The sequence below is a fragment of the Salmo salar genome, chromosome 27 (genome assembly GCF_965601325.2).
Source record: "Salmo salar chromosome 27, fSalSal1, whole genome shotgun sequence".
NCBI classification, from domain to species: Eukaryota; Metazoa; Chordata; class Actinopteri; order Salmoniformes; family Salmonidae; genus Salmo; species Salmo salar.
In genome coordinates, this window is record NC_138317.1 from 33,084,180 (window position 1) to 33,100,065 (window position 15,886).

At 46.1% G+C, this 15,886-nt stretch overlaps 1 protein-coding gene across 7 annotated transcripts in view; it reads right to left on the reverse strand.

Annotated features, from left to right (window-relative positions):
• ppp1r9a (protein phosphatase 1, regulatory subunit 9A) overlaps positions 1-15,886 on the reverse strand; it is a 129,012-nt gene that overhangs the window by 5,504 nt on the left and 107,622 nt on the right. For 5 of the 7 annotated variants that reach the window (XM_045709835.2, XM_045709836.2, XM_014178495.3 and 2 more), the window contains exons 12-16: positions 11,228-11,316; positions 8,864-9,008; positions 8,416-8,536; positions 2,081-2,129; positions 1,836-1,880 (exon numbers count right to left, since the gene is read on the reverse strand). In XM_045709835.2, coding sequence (XP_045565791.2) covers positions 1,836-1,880; positions 2,081-2,129; positions 8,416-8,536; positions 8,864-9,008; positions 11,228-11,316 — 449 coding nt within the window. The remainder of the gene's footprint in view (positions 1-1,835; positions 1,881-2,080; positions 2,130-8,415; positions 8,537-8,863; positions 9,009-11,227; positions 11,317-15,886) is intronic. The other 2 variants (XM_045709837.2, XM_045709838.2) reach the window with 1 other exon arrangement.

Consider the following 15,886-nt stretch of genomic DNA (forward strand, 5'->3'; position numbering starts at 1 on the left):
GCGTGAGTGTATATGTTTCTCTGGCTGCGCGTGCATATGTGTGTGTGAACGTTCATGTCCACAGGCATGTGTGTTTATGTGTGTGTGTTTCCCTGTGAGACCTCAGTAGTTCTCTCTGTCCCCAGTGATAACAATAATAAACGCTGTCTGGCAGACAGACTGGGGGCATCTTCATCTGTGAAGTTTACAGCTGGCCAGGCCGACCGACCGACCGACCGACCGATTGCCTGACCGACCAACCTCCCTCCCTCCCTCCCTCCCTCCCTCCCTCCCTCCCTCCCTACCTACCTACCTACCTACCTACCTACCTACCTACCTACCTACCTACCTACCTACCTACCTACCTACCTACCTACCTACCTACCTACCTACCTCCCTCCCTCTCTCCCTCTCTCCCTCTCTCCCTCTCTCCCTCCCTCTCTCCCTCCCTCCCTCCCTCCCTCCCTCCCTCCCTCCCTCCCTCCCTCCCTCCCTCCCTACCTTCCCACCTACCTCCCTCCCTCCCTCCCTACCTACCTACCTACCTACCTACCTACCTCCCTCCCTCCCTCCCTCCCTCCCTCCCTCCGTACCAACCGACCTACCTACCCACCCCAGGTGGGTGTGCCTTAGTCAACAAGCCGTGTGGAGGCCTGAGAAAACTTGGTGTCAGCTATAGCTGTCATTTGATGTCAGCACAAACATAACCCTCCTTTTGATCTGAGGACTGTGAAGTAAGTCTGTCTGATTCTCTAGCCTGTGGCCAGATTTGATCGACTGAGCTGGGTAACTAGTTGCACTTACAGTACCTCTCTGGTCCTTTTTTAGGTGAAAAGCTTGAGTCACAATATCTATGACTAATTCATTGGTTTGCAGCCTTGAGGTTTGTGAGAAGAGAGAGATTCAGCACCTCAACATTTACCTCACCTTAGGGTTATGTATCAGGGATGAAAGACTAGGTACTATGAACGACATTGGATATTGTACACTGAGTGTACAAAACATTGGGAACACCTTCCTAATATTGAGTTGCACCTCCTTTTGCCCTCAGAACAGCCTCAATTCATCGGGGCATGGACTCTACAAGGTGCTGAAAGCGTTCCACAGGGATGCTGGCTCATGATGACTCCAACGCTTCCCACAGTTGTGTCAAGTTGGCTAGATGTCCTTTGGGTGGGGGACCATTCTTGATACTGTACACACCGGCAACTGTTGAGTATGAAAACCCCAGTAGCGTTGCAGTTCTTGACACACTCAAACTGGTGCCCGTGGCACCTACTACCATACCCCGTTCAAAGGCACTTCTTTAATCCTTCTTTAACCCGTCTCCTCCCATTTATCTATACTGATTGAAGTGGATTTAACAAGTGATATCAATAATGGATCATAGCTTTCACCTGGTCAGTCAATGTCTTGGAAAGAGCAGGTGTTCATAATGTTTTGTACACTCCGTGTATTGAAGTGATTTCCCCATTGCTATAGCTTGATTAATAACATCAGTGGCTAGAGAATATCTAATTAATGAATTACTATGGACAAATCAAACATAATCACTCCCAAAGTGAGCGCCAGATAATGTGATTAAAAGAGAAATGCCGTAATGCAAAAACCCAACCTTTGAAATTATAATATCTAAATACTTGAGTTATGATGATTCACACCCTTGAAGGAATTATAAATTACTGGTCTAAATATTAACCTAATCCAATACACCTTCTATATTTGTGCAAATTACTGAAATGAACTTCAATAACAAGTGCATTAAGAATATGCTAATCAGCCCGCTTCATACCCTGCTATACAGTAGTTGTTTGGTATTCTGTTTGATTGGAGCAACAAAAATACAAATACAATACCAAGTAATATGAATAGGAGAAGAAGTGTGGCCATGTAAGAGATTTCTGTTAAACACAAAGGCATCAGAACCAGACAGAGGTTAAATCAACGCAACGAAAAACAAACAATATGCACCACAATAGCCTACAGGTATTATATAATAATATGCATTAGCACACTTCAGTGAGCACTGTCAATATGTATTATCATGGAGATGCCCTGATCCTGTTTACTGTGTACATTGGGGTTCTCTTCACATACATACCTTGGCTTTGAGTTTCTCTGGGCTATTCTCAGCAGAGGGTTCTGTAGAACTGAGGATAAGAGGCATGAGTTGGTAGAGAGAGAAACAGATTGTTATGTTGGTAGAAAACAACTATAGACATAAGAACAGATTTACTCAACATTCACACCAGTAAAATGCTTCTCCAGAGAGAAGAACACATCAAAGGAGAAGAACAAAAGGTCAAAGGTCAAAGGAGAAACCAGACAGGTTCATGCAGTATCTTTGTATTTTTCCTCCTCCCTGAGGATAACAGAGCTGGACGCGTAATGAACTAACTGACCCAGGCAGTATTGGAGGTGAGATGGACGCTAAACGGATTGGACACATTGACCTTTCTCTGATCCACGGCTGAGTCACACAGAAATGCATCTACTAAACACAAGACCTGAATACTGTGTGTGTGTGTGTGTGTGTGTGTGTGTGTGTGTGTGTGTGTGTGTGTGTGTGTGTGTGTGTGTGTGTGTGTGTGTGTGTGGTACAGCGCTCTCTTATCATCCACACACAGCCGTAAAGCAAGCAGCAAGCATGAGATGTATTCATGGATAGTCCCACAGACAGACCCCTGCCTGATCAAGAGTGGTGTTAGTGTGCCGGAGGGATGGGGGGTAAGTTAGGGGGTTGAAGGGGTTTATGGAGGGAAAGGGTTGGTGGGTTTGGTGGGATGGAGGGGTGGGTTGGTGGGTTTGGTGGGATGGAGGGGTGGGTTGGTGGGTTTGGTGGGATGGAGGGGTGGGTTGGTGGGTTTGGTGGGATGGAGGGGTGGGTTTGGTGGGATGGAGGGGTGGGTTTGGTGGGATGGAGGGGTGAGTTGGTGGGATGGAGGGGTGGGTTTGGTGGGATGGAGGGGTGAGTTGGTGGGATGGAGGGGTGGGTTGGTGGGATGGAGGGGTGGGTTGGTGGGTTTGGTGGGATGGAGGGGTGGGTTGGTGGGTTTGGTGGGATGGAGGGGTGGGTTGGTGGGTTTGGTGGGATGGAGGGGTGGGTTTGGTGGGATGGAGGGGTGGGTTTGGTGGGATGGAGGGGTGGGTTGGTGGGATGGAGGGTGGGTTGGTGGGATGGAGGGGTGGGTTGGTGGGATGGAGGGGTGGGTTGGTGGGTTTGGTGGGATGGAGGGGTGGGTTTGGTGGGATGGAGGGGTGAGTTGGTGGGATGGAGGGGTGGGTTGGTGGGTTTGGTGGGATGGAGGGGTGGGTTGGTGGGTTTGGTGGGATGGAGGGGTGGGTTGGTGGGATGGAGGGGTGGGTTTGGTGGGATGGAGGGGTGGGTTGGTGGGATGGAGGGGTGGGTTTGGTGGGATGGAGGGGTGGGTTGGTGGGTTTGGTGGGATGGAGGGGTGGGTTGGTGGGATGGAGGAGTGGGTTTGGTGGGATGGAGGGGTGGGTTGGTGGGTTTGGTGGGATGGATGGGTGGGTTGGTGGGATGGAGGGGTGGGTTTGGTGGGGTGGGTGGGTTTGGTGGGATGGAGGGGTGGGTTGGTGGGATGGAGGGGTGGGTTTGGTGGGATGGAGTGGTGGGTTTGGTGGGATGGAGGGGTGGGTTGGTGGGATGGAGGGGTGGGTTTGGTGGGATGGACGGGTGGGTTGGTGGGATGGAGGGGTGGGTTTGGTGGGATGGAGGGGTGGGTTTGGTGGGATGGAGGGGTGGGTTGGTGGGATGGAGGGGTGGGATGGAGGGGTGGGTTGGTGGGTTTGGTGGGATGGAGGGGTGGGTTGGTGGGATGGAGGGATGGGTTTGGTGGGATGGAGGGGTGGGTTTGGTGTAGAGGTCGACCGATTATGATTTTTCAATGCCGATACCGATACCGATTATTGGGGGGCCAAAACCCCTGATGCCGATTAATCGGCCAATTTTTTTTTATTTTTTATTTGTATTAATGACAATTACAACAATACTGAATGAACACTTATTTTAACTTAATATAATACATCAATAAAATCAATTTAGCCTCAAATAAATAATGAAACATGTTCAATTTGGTTTAAAAAATGCAAAAACAAAGTGTTGGAGAAGAAAGTAAAAGTGCATTATGTGCCATGGAAAAAAGCTAACGTTTAAGTTCCTTGCTCAGAACATGAGAACATATGAAAGCTGGTGGTTCCTTTTAACATGAGTCTTCAATATTCCCAGGTAAGAAGTTTTAGGTTGTAGTTATTATAGGAATTATAGGACTATTTCTCTCTATACGATTTGTATTTCATATACCTTTGACTATTGGATGTTCTTATAGGCACTTGAGTATTGCCAGTGTAACAGTATAGCTTCCGTCCCTCTCCTCGCTCCTACCTGGGCTCGAACTAGGAACACATCGACAACAGCCACCCTCGAAGCAGCGTTACCCATGTAGAGCAAGGGAAACAACTACTCCAAGTCTCAGAGCGAGTGACGTTTGAAACGCTATTAGCGCGCACCCGGCTAACTAGCTAGCCATTTCACATCGGTTACACTAGCCTAATCTTGGGAGTTGACAGGCTTGAAATCATAAACAGCGCAATGCATTGCGAAGGGCTTCTGGCAAAAGGCATGAAAGTGCTGTTTTGAATGAATGCTTACGAGCCTACTGCTGCCTACCATCGCTCAGTCAGACTGCTCTATCAAATCATAGACTTAATTATAACATAATAACACACAGAAACACGAGCCTTAGGTCATTAATATGGTCGAATCCGGAAACTATCACATTTATTCTTTCAGTGAAATACGGAACCGTTCCGTATTTTATCTAACGGGTGGCATCCATAAGTCTAAATGTTCCTGTTACAATGCACAACCTTCAATGTTATGTCATAATTACGTAAAATTCTGGCAAATTAGTTTGCAACGAGCCAGGCGGCCCAAACTGTTGCATATACCCTGACTCTGCGTGCAATGAACGGAAGAGAAGTGACAATTTCACCTGGTTAATATTGCCTGCTAACCTGGATTTCTTTTAGCTAAATATGCAGGTTTAAAAATATATACTTCTGTGTATTGATTTTAAGAAAGGCATTGATGTTTATGGTTAGGTACAGTCGTGCAAGGATTGTGCTTTTTTCGCAAATGCGCTTTTGTTAAATCATCCCCCGTTTGGCGAAGTCGGCTGTCTTTGTTAGGAAGAAATAGTCTTCACAGTTCGCAACGAGCCAGACGGCCCAAACTGCTGCATATACCCTGACTCTGTTGCAGAGGTGACACATTTTCCCTAGTTAAAATAAATTAATGTTAGCAGGCAATATTAACTAAAGATGCAGGTTTAAGAATATATACTTGTGTATTGATTTTAAGAAAGACATTGATGTTTATGGTTAGGCACAAGTTGGAGCAACGACAGACCTTTTTCGCATCGATTATATGCAACGCAGGACAGGCTAGATAAACTAGTAATATCATCAACCATGTGTAGTTAACTAGTGATTATGATTGATTGATTGATTGATTGTTTTTATAAGATAAGTTTAATGCTAGCTAGCAACTTACCTTGGCTTCTTACTGCATTCGCGTAACAGGCAAGCTCCTCGTGGAGTGCAATGTAAAGCAGGTGGTTAGAGCGTTGGACTAGTTAACTGTAAGGTTGCATCCCCAAGCTGACAAGGTAAAAATATGTAATTCTGCCCCTGAACAAGGCAGTTAACCCACCGTTCCTAGGCCGTCATTGAAAATAAAAATGTGTTCTTAACTGACTTGCCTAGTTAAAAAATATTTATATATAAAAAAAACATTTTAAAACAATAATCGGCAAATCGGTGGCCAAAAATACCGATTACCGATTGTTATGAAAGCTTGAAATCGGCCCTAATTAATCGGCCATTCCGATTAATCGGTCGACCTCTAGTTTGGTGGGATGGGTGTGCAGTGACCCCTGTTTGTTGTGTAGGAGTCCCAGCTGTGTTTCTTTCTTCAATCACAGCAGCTGCTGCCAGCCAACCAGAGTCAGCCTCACGCAGTCATACAGACAGTCACAGCAGCTGCTGCCTGCCAACCAGAGTCAGCCTCACGCAGTCATACAGACAGTCACAGCAGCTGCTGCCAGCCAACCAGAGTCAGCCTCACGCAGTCATACAGACAGTCACAGCAGCTGCTGCCTGCCAACCAGAGTCAGCCTCACGCAGTCATACAGACAGTCACAGCAGCTGCTGCCAGCCAACCAGAGTCAGCCTCACGCAGTCATACAGACAGTCACAGCAGCTGCTGCCAGCCAACCAGAGTCAGCCTCACGCAGTCATACAGACAGTCACAGCAGATGCTGCCAGCCAACCAGAGTCAGCCTCACGCAGTCATACAGACAGTCACAGCAGCTGCTGCCAGCCAACCAGAGTCAGCCAAGTGACCAGTCGCAGACACAGACACACACACACACACACATACACAGACACACCGTCTGCAACAGCTGGAAAACATTGTAGAGTAAGCCCTCAGTATGGATTGCAGACAGTCTAAGTATACAGTATCTAACAGCACAGCAGTCAAAGGAACGGGTAGTAACCTTGTGGCGAAATCCTGCACGGAGCCTTCACCGTGTGCTGCCACTTTAAGAGCAGTCAGTCAAAATATAGCTCTTCTGGCTCTCTGTGGAGAGCTCTGGGCTGGCGGGGCAGTTTCACAGTGTGTACAACTCTGCAGAAGTCATGTTTATTTTCACGTGCTTAGTTTTTAAAGTGTTTAAGTCGATCGCCGGTGTATCTTTTGGGGCCGCTCCTGTCATTGATTGCATGGAGTGATAGCAACATTGTTGTGAAGCTTTGACAAACAAACCAACCAACCAACCATCAGGTGTATTTAACAGACAGTCAGTGCAACTGCAAGCCTGAAGTCAACAGCTAAGACCCCTTTCTCTCTCTTACTCTCATTTTCCTTTCAATGCTTTACACTGCAGCAGACTGTTTTTTCAATGCGCTCCCTTTAATGTTCAGTGTCGCTGGATTATTATTTCCCTGCCAGACATATTTGGGTTGACATTTTAGTAAAAGGGAGGTTGCGTGCAAGTTTATTGTTGTTTGAACTGTATTGATTTGGTGTGGTACTATTGACATTTGGCCAAGAAGAGATTAGACATTTTAAGACCTTTGTTTTGTCTATGAAAACACCCCCACAAACCCATCCCCCCCCTTGCTCCTCCCCCTCACCCATTCACACTCCCTCACTCTCCCCACACACCCATTCACACCCCCTCACTCCTCTACTGGAAGGTAATACAGAAAATTGCAAATTCTCTATGGGTTATGACTGGGTTCAATTGTTTCTATGAAGTTGCCTTTGAATTGCTCTGCCATTATTTTTGTATGAGGTATTATTGGTTGGGTTACCCCTGTGCTGTGACATGTGTTATATCTGGTCTCAGTCTCCAGTCTCAATGCTGCAGTAGTTTATGTGCCGGGGGCTAGGGTCAGTCTGTTATATCTGGTGTAATTCTCCTCTCCTATCTGGTGTCCTGTGTGAATTTAAGTATGCTCCCTCTAATTCTCTCCCTCCCATCCCAGAGGACCTGAGCCCTAGGATCATGCCTCAGGACTACCTGGCCTGATGACTCCTGGCTGTTCCCAGTCCACCTGGTCATGCTGCTGCTCCAGTTCTGCCTGCGGCTAGGGAACCCTGACCAGGTCCAGGATGTGCTACCTTGTCCTGGACCTGCTGTTTTCAACTCTCTCTCTCTACCGCACCTGCTGTCTCTAACTCTGAATGCTCGGCTATGAAAAGCCACCTGTCATTTACTCCTGAGGTGCTGACCTGTTGCACCCTCTACAACCACTTATTATTATTTGACCCTGCTGGTCATCTATGAACGTTTGAACATCTTGGCCATGTACTGTTATAATCTCCACCCAGCACAGCCAGAAGAGGACTGGCCATCCCTCAGAGTCTGGTTCCTCTTTAGGTTTCTTCCTAGGTTCCTGCCTTTCTAGGGAGTTTTTCCTAGCCACTGTGCTTCTACATCTGCATTGCTTGCTGTTTGGGGTTCTAGGCTGGGTTTCTGTACAGCATTTTGTGGCATCTGCTGATGTAAAAAGGGCATTATAAATACATTTGATAGATATGGTGTGCCTTATCCTTTCTCTCCACTGGCTATCTGGCCAAACGGCTACACTATGGGCAGTCCCTTCTGCTGATGTGTGTCTGGTAGGGGGTCTCTATCTATCCTACACTTTTCCTTTCGGCAGGGTTAATCATTTTCTTTACCCTTTCTAACAATACCACTACAACCTCTAGACGCTCATCTGGGGTCAGTTTAGCGTTTCCCCCTTTAAGGTTAGGATGGGAGGGGAAGCTGATCCTAGATCTGTACCTAGGGGAAACGTCACCCTGGAGTCAGAGGAACACAGTGGTAGCGAGGTGGTTAGTACCTGTTTCCAGGTGAACTTCTGGGGTCTTTCCCTTTGCTTCGTGTCAGTGGGTCCAGACCTCTCCTGATGATCTTCTCCTCCAGGCTGAGAGAGGGGCTGGACACCACAGGAGACTGAGACCCTGCACACATCATCAGTGGTTCAGCAAATATATGCTAACATACAGCAAAGATAGTGATAACCTACATTGGAATCCATCATGTGACTAAGACTTTCTTGTAAATCATAATTGAAGACCATGGGAGATCTGAGCGATAATTCGGGTTCCACACTCATATTCTTGAGATGCTAGCCTTAAACATGTGTGTAACAGTTCACTTAAAAACGTCAAGTAAAATAGTTTAGGGTAAGTAAGCTTTGTCCAAGCCAGAATGGACCATGGGGAAGGAGGCTCCTGTATCTATAGTGATGAACGATAAAATATTTTATGATGTGGTTCTACACTGACCGTCGTTGTCTGCAGCCTGCTGGAGGAGGGTATGTCTGGGGGAGTCCTCAGCACTGCCAGGGGCCCTGGAGGGTCTGGACTCATCCACAGTACTGGAGGCTGCACTCCGGATGGACGAACGAGTACTGCCAGGGCCCTCTGATGCCTGGAGAGACGGGGAGGTGAGAAGGGGGGACAGAGTGAGGAGGGAGGATGGATCAATAGAGAAGGAGAAAGATGGAAGTCGGGATAGAAAGAGAGACAGAGATGAACACAGAGAAAGAGACATTTACTTTAACAATGCTATCAAAAAAAGAGACACTGAGACAGTTCACCCTAAGGCACCTGACAGCCACCTAACTCCGTAAATTAAATATGTCCTCTCTCCCTCTCTTTCTCTCTCTCTATGTACCATTATCCAGAGGTCGTTATCTTACCGTAGTAAAGGTTACACACTAATTGCATGATTTCCTCCAGTATAGTGGACGGTGACTGTCTGTCTCCAGTATAGTGGCCGGTGACTGTCTGTCTCCATTATAATGGCCGGTGACTGTCTGTCTCCAGTATAGTGGCCGGTGACTATCTGTCTCCAGTATAGTGGCCGGTGACTGTCTGTCTCCATTATAATGGCCGGTGACTGTCTGTCTCCAGTATAGTGGCCGGTGACTATCTGTCTCCAGTATAGTGGCCGGTGACTATCTGTCTCCGGTATAGTGGCCGGTGACTGTCTGTCTCCAGTATAGTGGCCGGTGACTGTCTGTCTCCAGTATAGTGGCCGGTGACTGTCTGTCTCCGGTATAGTGGCCGGTGACTGTCTGTCTCCAGTATAGTGGCCGGTGACCGTCTGTCTCCAGTATAGTGGCCGGTGACCGTCTGTCTCCAGTATAGTGGCCGGTGACCGTCTGTCTCCAGTATAGTGGACGGTGACTGTCTGTCTCCGGTATAGTGGCCGGTGACTGTCTGTCTCCGGTATAGTGGCCGGTGACTGTCTGTCTCCAGTATAGTGGCCGGTGACTGTCTGTCTCCAGTATAGTGGCCGGTGACTGTCTGTCTCCAGTATAGTGGCCGGTGACTGTCTGTCTCCAGTATAGTGGCCGGTGACTGTCTGTCTCCAGTATAGTGGACGGTGACTGTCTGTCTCCAGTATAGTGGCCGGTGACTGTCTGTCTCCAGTATAGTGGCCGGTGACTGTCTGTCTCCAGTATAGTGGACGGTGACTGTCTGTCTCCGGTATAGTGGCCGGTGACTGTCTGTCTCCAGTATAGTGGCCGGTGACTGTCTGTCTCCGGTATAGTGGCCGGTGACTGTCTGTCTCCAGTATAGTGGACGGTGACTGTCTGTCTCCAGTATAGTGGCCGGTGACTGTCTGTCTCCAGTATAGTGGCCGGTGACTGTCTGTCTCCAGTATAGTGGCCGGTGACTATCTGTCTTCAGTATAGTGGACATAGTGGACGGTGACCGTCTGTCTCCAGTATAGTGGACATAGTGGACGGTGACTGTCTGTCTCCAGTATAGTGGCCGGTGACTGTCTGTCTTCAGTATAGTGGACATAGTGGACGGTGACCGTCTGTCTCCAGTATAGTGGACATAGTGGACGGTGACTGTCTGTCTCCAGTATAGTGGCCGGTGACTATCTGTCTTCAGTATAGTGGACATAGTGGACGGTGACCGTCTGTCTCCAGTATAGTGGACATAGTGGACGGTGACTGTCTGTCTCCAGTATAGTGGCCGGTGACTGTCTGTCTCCAGTATAGTGGCCGGTGACTATCTGTCTTCAGTATAGTGGACATAGTGGACGGTGACTGTCTGTCTCCAGTATAGTGGACATAGTGGATGGTGACTGTCTGTCTCCAGTATAGTGGATTTTTAAGCCTATATATTCCTGGGCCACGTCCCAAATGGCACCCTATTCCCTATATAGTACACTACTAGTGCTCTACAAAGGGAATAGGGTGGAATTTGGGACAAAGCCTTGTTCATTATTTTTGCTCAGTAAGGGACAGATCTTATAAATGGGAAAGAGTGTTCTCCAAAAGAGACTTTACCAGCAATTATCTCAGTAAGGAGGGGGAATAGGCTTTGCCACCACTCAGGATTAGATTGATGTGCCGCCGGGCACTGACTTGTAGCCAGCAATTAATACATTACATAAAGGCTTTTTTATAAGGTCAGAGGACAGACAGGGCTAACCACACAAACACTGTCAGTGTAATTAACTTTAAATAAAACATATAAATGAGAAAACAGTTAAATTCATTTTCAATGAGTAATGTTGATAGAACATCTGGTGGTGATTAGAGCAGATATTATTAATATTGTCATTGTTGTGGATATTAAAAGGATGAACAGAGGTGTTTGTGTGTGTTTGTGTGTGTCCATACTAACCTCTCCCTCTGTAGAGCTGATGCTGTCCTGTAGCAGTCCTCTGGAGAGTCTCTGTCTACTACCAGCGTGGGGAACCACCTCACTCAGCTCTGGAACAACACACACAACACAGCCATCATAAAGGTCTAGCCTGATCCCAGGTCTGTTTGACATAACAAGGAGTTGACATGATAGCACAAACAGATCTGGGACCAGGCTAATAAATGTCCACTTGGTTGATATACATTTTAATGTAATTCTAAAGCAAGTCTGTGATAAAAGACAGACAGTTTGTCATCAGATCCTATTGAAATGTAGATCTACAGAACTTATAGCTACACACAAATACACACAACGCCACAGAAGAACAATCTCTCCCTCTCCCTCCCTCTCTCTCCCCCTCCCTCTCTCTCTCCCTCTCCCTCTCTCTCCCTCTCTCTCCCTCCCTCTCTCTCTCTCTCTCCACCTCTCTCTCCCTCCCTCTCTCTCCCTCTCTCCCTCTCTCTCTCCCTCCCTCTCTCTCTCTCCCTCCCTCTCTCTTCCTCCCTCCCCCCGTCTCTCTTACTGATATTGCTTATTGAACTGTCTCATTCAGTCTCTCCAGATCTGGATCAGTATTCAGAGACTGCCCATTGTCCCCTTATCAGGCCAATTATGGAGATAGCAGATCAAGGGCCACTGTAATCCATTATAATAGACTGGGCCTGGGAGAAAAAGCCGGAGGAGCCCAGAAGAAAAAAAGGCCAGTGAAAGTCTGCATACCAAAAGGAACCCTACTCCATTTTAATTTAACTAGGGAAGTCAGTTAAGAACAAATTCTTATTTACAATGACAGCCTACCCCGGACGATGCTGGGCCAGTTGTGCGCCGCCCTATGGGACTCCCAATCACGGCCGGTTGTGATATAGCCTGGAATATCAACCCAGAGTCTGTAGTGACGCCTCTAGCACTGAGATACAGTGCCTTAGACCGCTGTGATACAGCCTGGGTCTGTAGTGACGCCTCTAGCACTGAGATACAGTGCCTTAGACCGCTGTGATACAGCCTGGGTCTGTAGTGACGCCTCTAGCACTGAGATAGAGTGCCTTAGACCACTGCGCCACTCAGGAGCCCCTCCACAGAGCACTACTTCTTTTCAGGGCCCATAGAGAATAGAGAATAGGGTGCCATTTGGGACACAACCCAAAACCCAGACGTGTGTATACTTGTTCCGGCCAGAATTTGTTTTGTATTTGTTTACTGTTTGTTTGTTAACTGAAGTGGCATTGGAGTACAAGGTCAAAGTTGAAAGTGCATTCAGAGGTAATGCACAGTGACAAAAAAAGAGTAAGAGGGATTTGCTAAAAAAGGAGCAACAAGCAAAACAAGCTTTAATCCAAAAACAAATCTCAAGCCTTTGGTACTATATGTCTTGGAGCTAGTGTTGACAGTATGCAGTAACACAAGCTGCATCCCAAATAACATGGAGTCAGACACAGTCCTGTCTGCCTCTCCATGTCCCTACTAAAGCAATAACAGCACAGTTTGAGGGCATAGGAAATAGGAAACGAGCTGATAGGAGAGCTGTAGGGTGTATCTCAGTGTTTGAGTGACACTGACACATCAACCCCTCCTAAGAATATGTCATTTGTCTCTACAGCCTCCATTGTCATCTATTGAAATTCCCTGATAGAGACTTATAGCTAAGGCAGGGACATTGTGATGGGGGGACAAGCTGTCCTTGTTACATTGGCAATAACATTTATGGAAATAGTGTCCTGAATCTCCCTCACAGTACATACTGTAAACAATGCATCATCTAGATAGTGTGTTCATCTCAAATGGCACCCTATTCCCTATATAGCGCACTACTTTTGACCAGGGCCAGGGCCTGATCTTGGTCTATATCTATGTAAATTATATAGATATAGATGTAGAGAGGTAAATTACATAGATGTAGATGTAGAGAGGTAAATTACATAGATGTAGATGTAGAGAGGTAAATGATATAGATGTAGATGTAGAGAGGTAAATGATATAGATGTAGATGTAGAGAGGTAAATGATATAGATGTAGATGTAGAGAGGTAAATGATATAGATATAGATGTAGAGAGGTAAATAATATAGATATAGATGTAGAGAGGTAAATTATAGATATAGATGTTGAGAGATAAATTATATAGACATAGATGTAGAGAGGTAAATTATATAGATATACAGTACCAGTCAAATGTTTGGACACCTACTCATTCAAGGGTTTTTCTTTATTTTTACTATTTTCTACATTGTAGAATAATAGTGAAGACATCAACATTATGAAATAACACATATGGAATCGTAGTAATCCAAAAAAGTGTTAAACAAATCAAAATACATTTTATATTTTAAATTCTTCAAAGTAACCACCCTTTGCCTTGATGACAGCTTTGCACATGCTTGGCATTCTCTCAACCAGCTTCACCTGGAATGCTTTCCAACAGTCTTGAAGGAGTTCCCACATATGCTCAGCACTTGTTGGCTGCTTTTCCTTCACTCTGAGGTCCAACTCATCCCAAACTATCTCAATTGGGTTGAGGTCGGGTGATTATGGAGGCCAGGTCATCTGATCTAGCACTCCATCCCTCTCCTTTTTGGTCAAATAGCCCTTACACAGCCTGGAGCTGTGTTGGGTCATTGACCTGTTGAAAAACAAATGATAGTCCCACTAAGTGCAAACCAGAAGGGATGGCGTATCGTTGCAGAATGCTGTGGTAGCCTTGCTGGTTAAGTGTGCCTTGAATTCGAAATAAATCATAGACAGTGTCACCAGCAAAGCACCCCCACACAATCACACCTCCTCCTCCATGCTTCATGGTGGGAACCACACCTACTCTGCGTCTCACAAATACACGGCGGTTGGAACCAAAAATCTCAAATTTGGACTCATCAGACCAAAGGACAGATTTCCACCGGCTAATGTCCATTACTGGTGTTTCTTGGCCTAAGAAATTCGACCATGAAGGCCTGATTCATGAGGTCTCATCTGAACAGTTGATGTTGAGATGTGCCTGTTACTTGAACTCTGTGAAGCATTTATTTGGGCTGCAATTTCTGAGGCTGGTAACTCTAATGAATTTATCCTCTGCAGCAGAGGTAACTCTGGTCTTCCTTTCCTGTAGCGGTCCTCATGAGAGCCAGTTTCATCATAGCGCTTGATGGTTTTTGCGACTGCACTTGAAGAAACGTTCAAAGTTCTTGACATTTTCCGGATTGACTGACCATCATGTCTTAAAGTAATGATGGACTGTTCTTTCTCTTTGCATATTTGAGTTGTTCTTGCCATAATATAGACTTGGTCTTTTACCAAATAGGGCTATCTTTTGTATACCACCCCTACCTTGTTACAACACAACTGATTGGCTCAAACGCAATAAGGAAATAAATTCCACAAATTAACTTTTAACAAGGCACACCTGTTAATTGAAATGCATTCTAGGTGACTACCTCATGAAGCTGATTGAGAGAATGCCAACAGTGTGCAAAGCTGTCATCAAGGCAAAGGGTGGCTACTTTGAAGAATCTCAAATATAAAATATATTTTGATTTGTTCAACACTTTTTTGGTTACTACATGATTCCATATGTGTTATTTCATAGTGTTGATGTCTTCACTATTATTCTACAATGTAGAAAATAGAAAAATAAAGAAAAACCCTTGAATGAGTAGGTGTGTCCTAACTTTCTACTGGTACTGTATATTATTTGGTGTACGTAAAGACAAGATTAAATCAAGAATAGTCTGATGGGTGACAATATTAGCCTATAACTTGTGAATTATATATTATCACTTGTGAATGATGCCCAGCATAAGAAACAATTCCTTTGTTTTTGGCGACTTTTTCAAATCATAGTCACACACCTCATGTAGCCCAGCCCAAAGGCCTATATGTTTTAATAAGGTTTGTATCACAACTAAAGTGGCCACATAACTTCTTAAAATTAAGCACATTTATCGGCTTTACAAGGGGTGTAGAGCATAATTGGCATATATAGTTTCAAGTTTGGTGAAGATAATTTTCACCATAAAAATACACCTTTATAATAAAAGCATTACATGCAAAATTGCATTTGCGGTCACTTTTGATAATGGTGTTTTTCGCTAATGGAACATTGGCGCTTATAGCCTGCTACCATGTGGGCAATGCTGCGCTTATAGCCTGCTACCATGTGGGCATTGCTGCGCTTATAGCCTGCTACCATGTGGGCATTGCTGCGCTTATAGCCTGCTACCATGTGGGCATTGCTGCGCTTATAGCCTTCTACCATGTGGGCATTGCTGCGCTTATAGCCTGCTACCATGTGGGCATTGCTGCGCTTATAGCCCCCCCCCCTTGGGTTGTGCCATGGCGGAGATCGTTGTGGGCTATACTCGGCCTTGTCTTAGGACGGTAAGTTGGTGGTTGGAGACATCCCTCTAGTGGTGTGGGGGCTGTGCTTTGGCAAAGTGGGTGGGGTTATATCCTGCCTGTTTGGCCCTGTCCGGGGGTATCATCGGATGGGGCCACAGTGTCTTCTGATCCCTCCTGTCTCAGCCTCCAGTATTTATGCTGCAGTAGTTTATGTGTCGGGGGGCTAGGGTCAGTCTGTTACATCTGGAGTATTTCTCTTGTCTTATCCGGTGTCCTGTGTGTATTTAAATATGCTCTCTCTAATTCTCTCTTT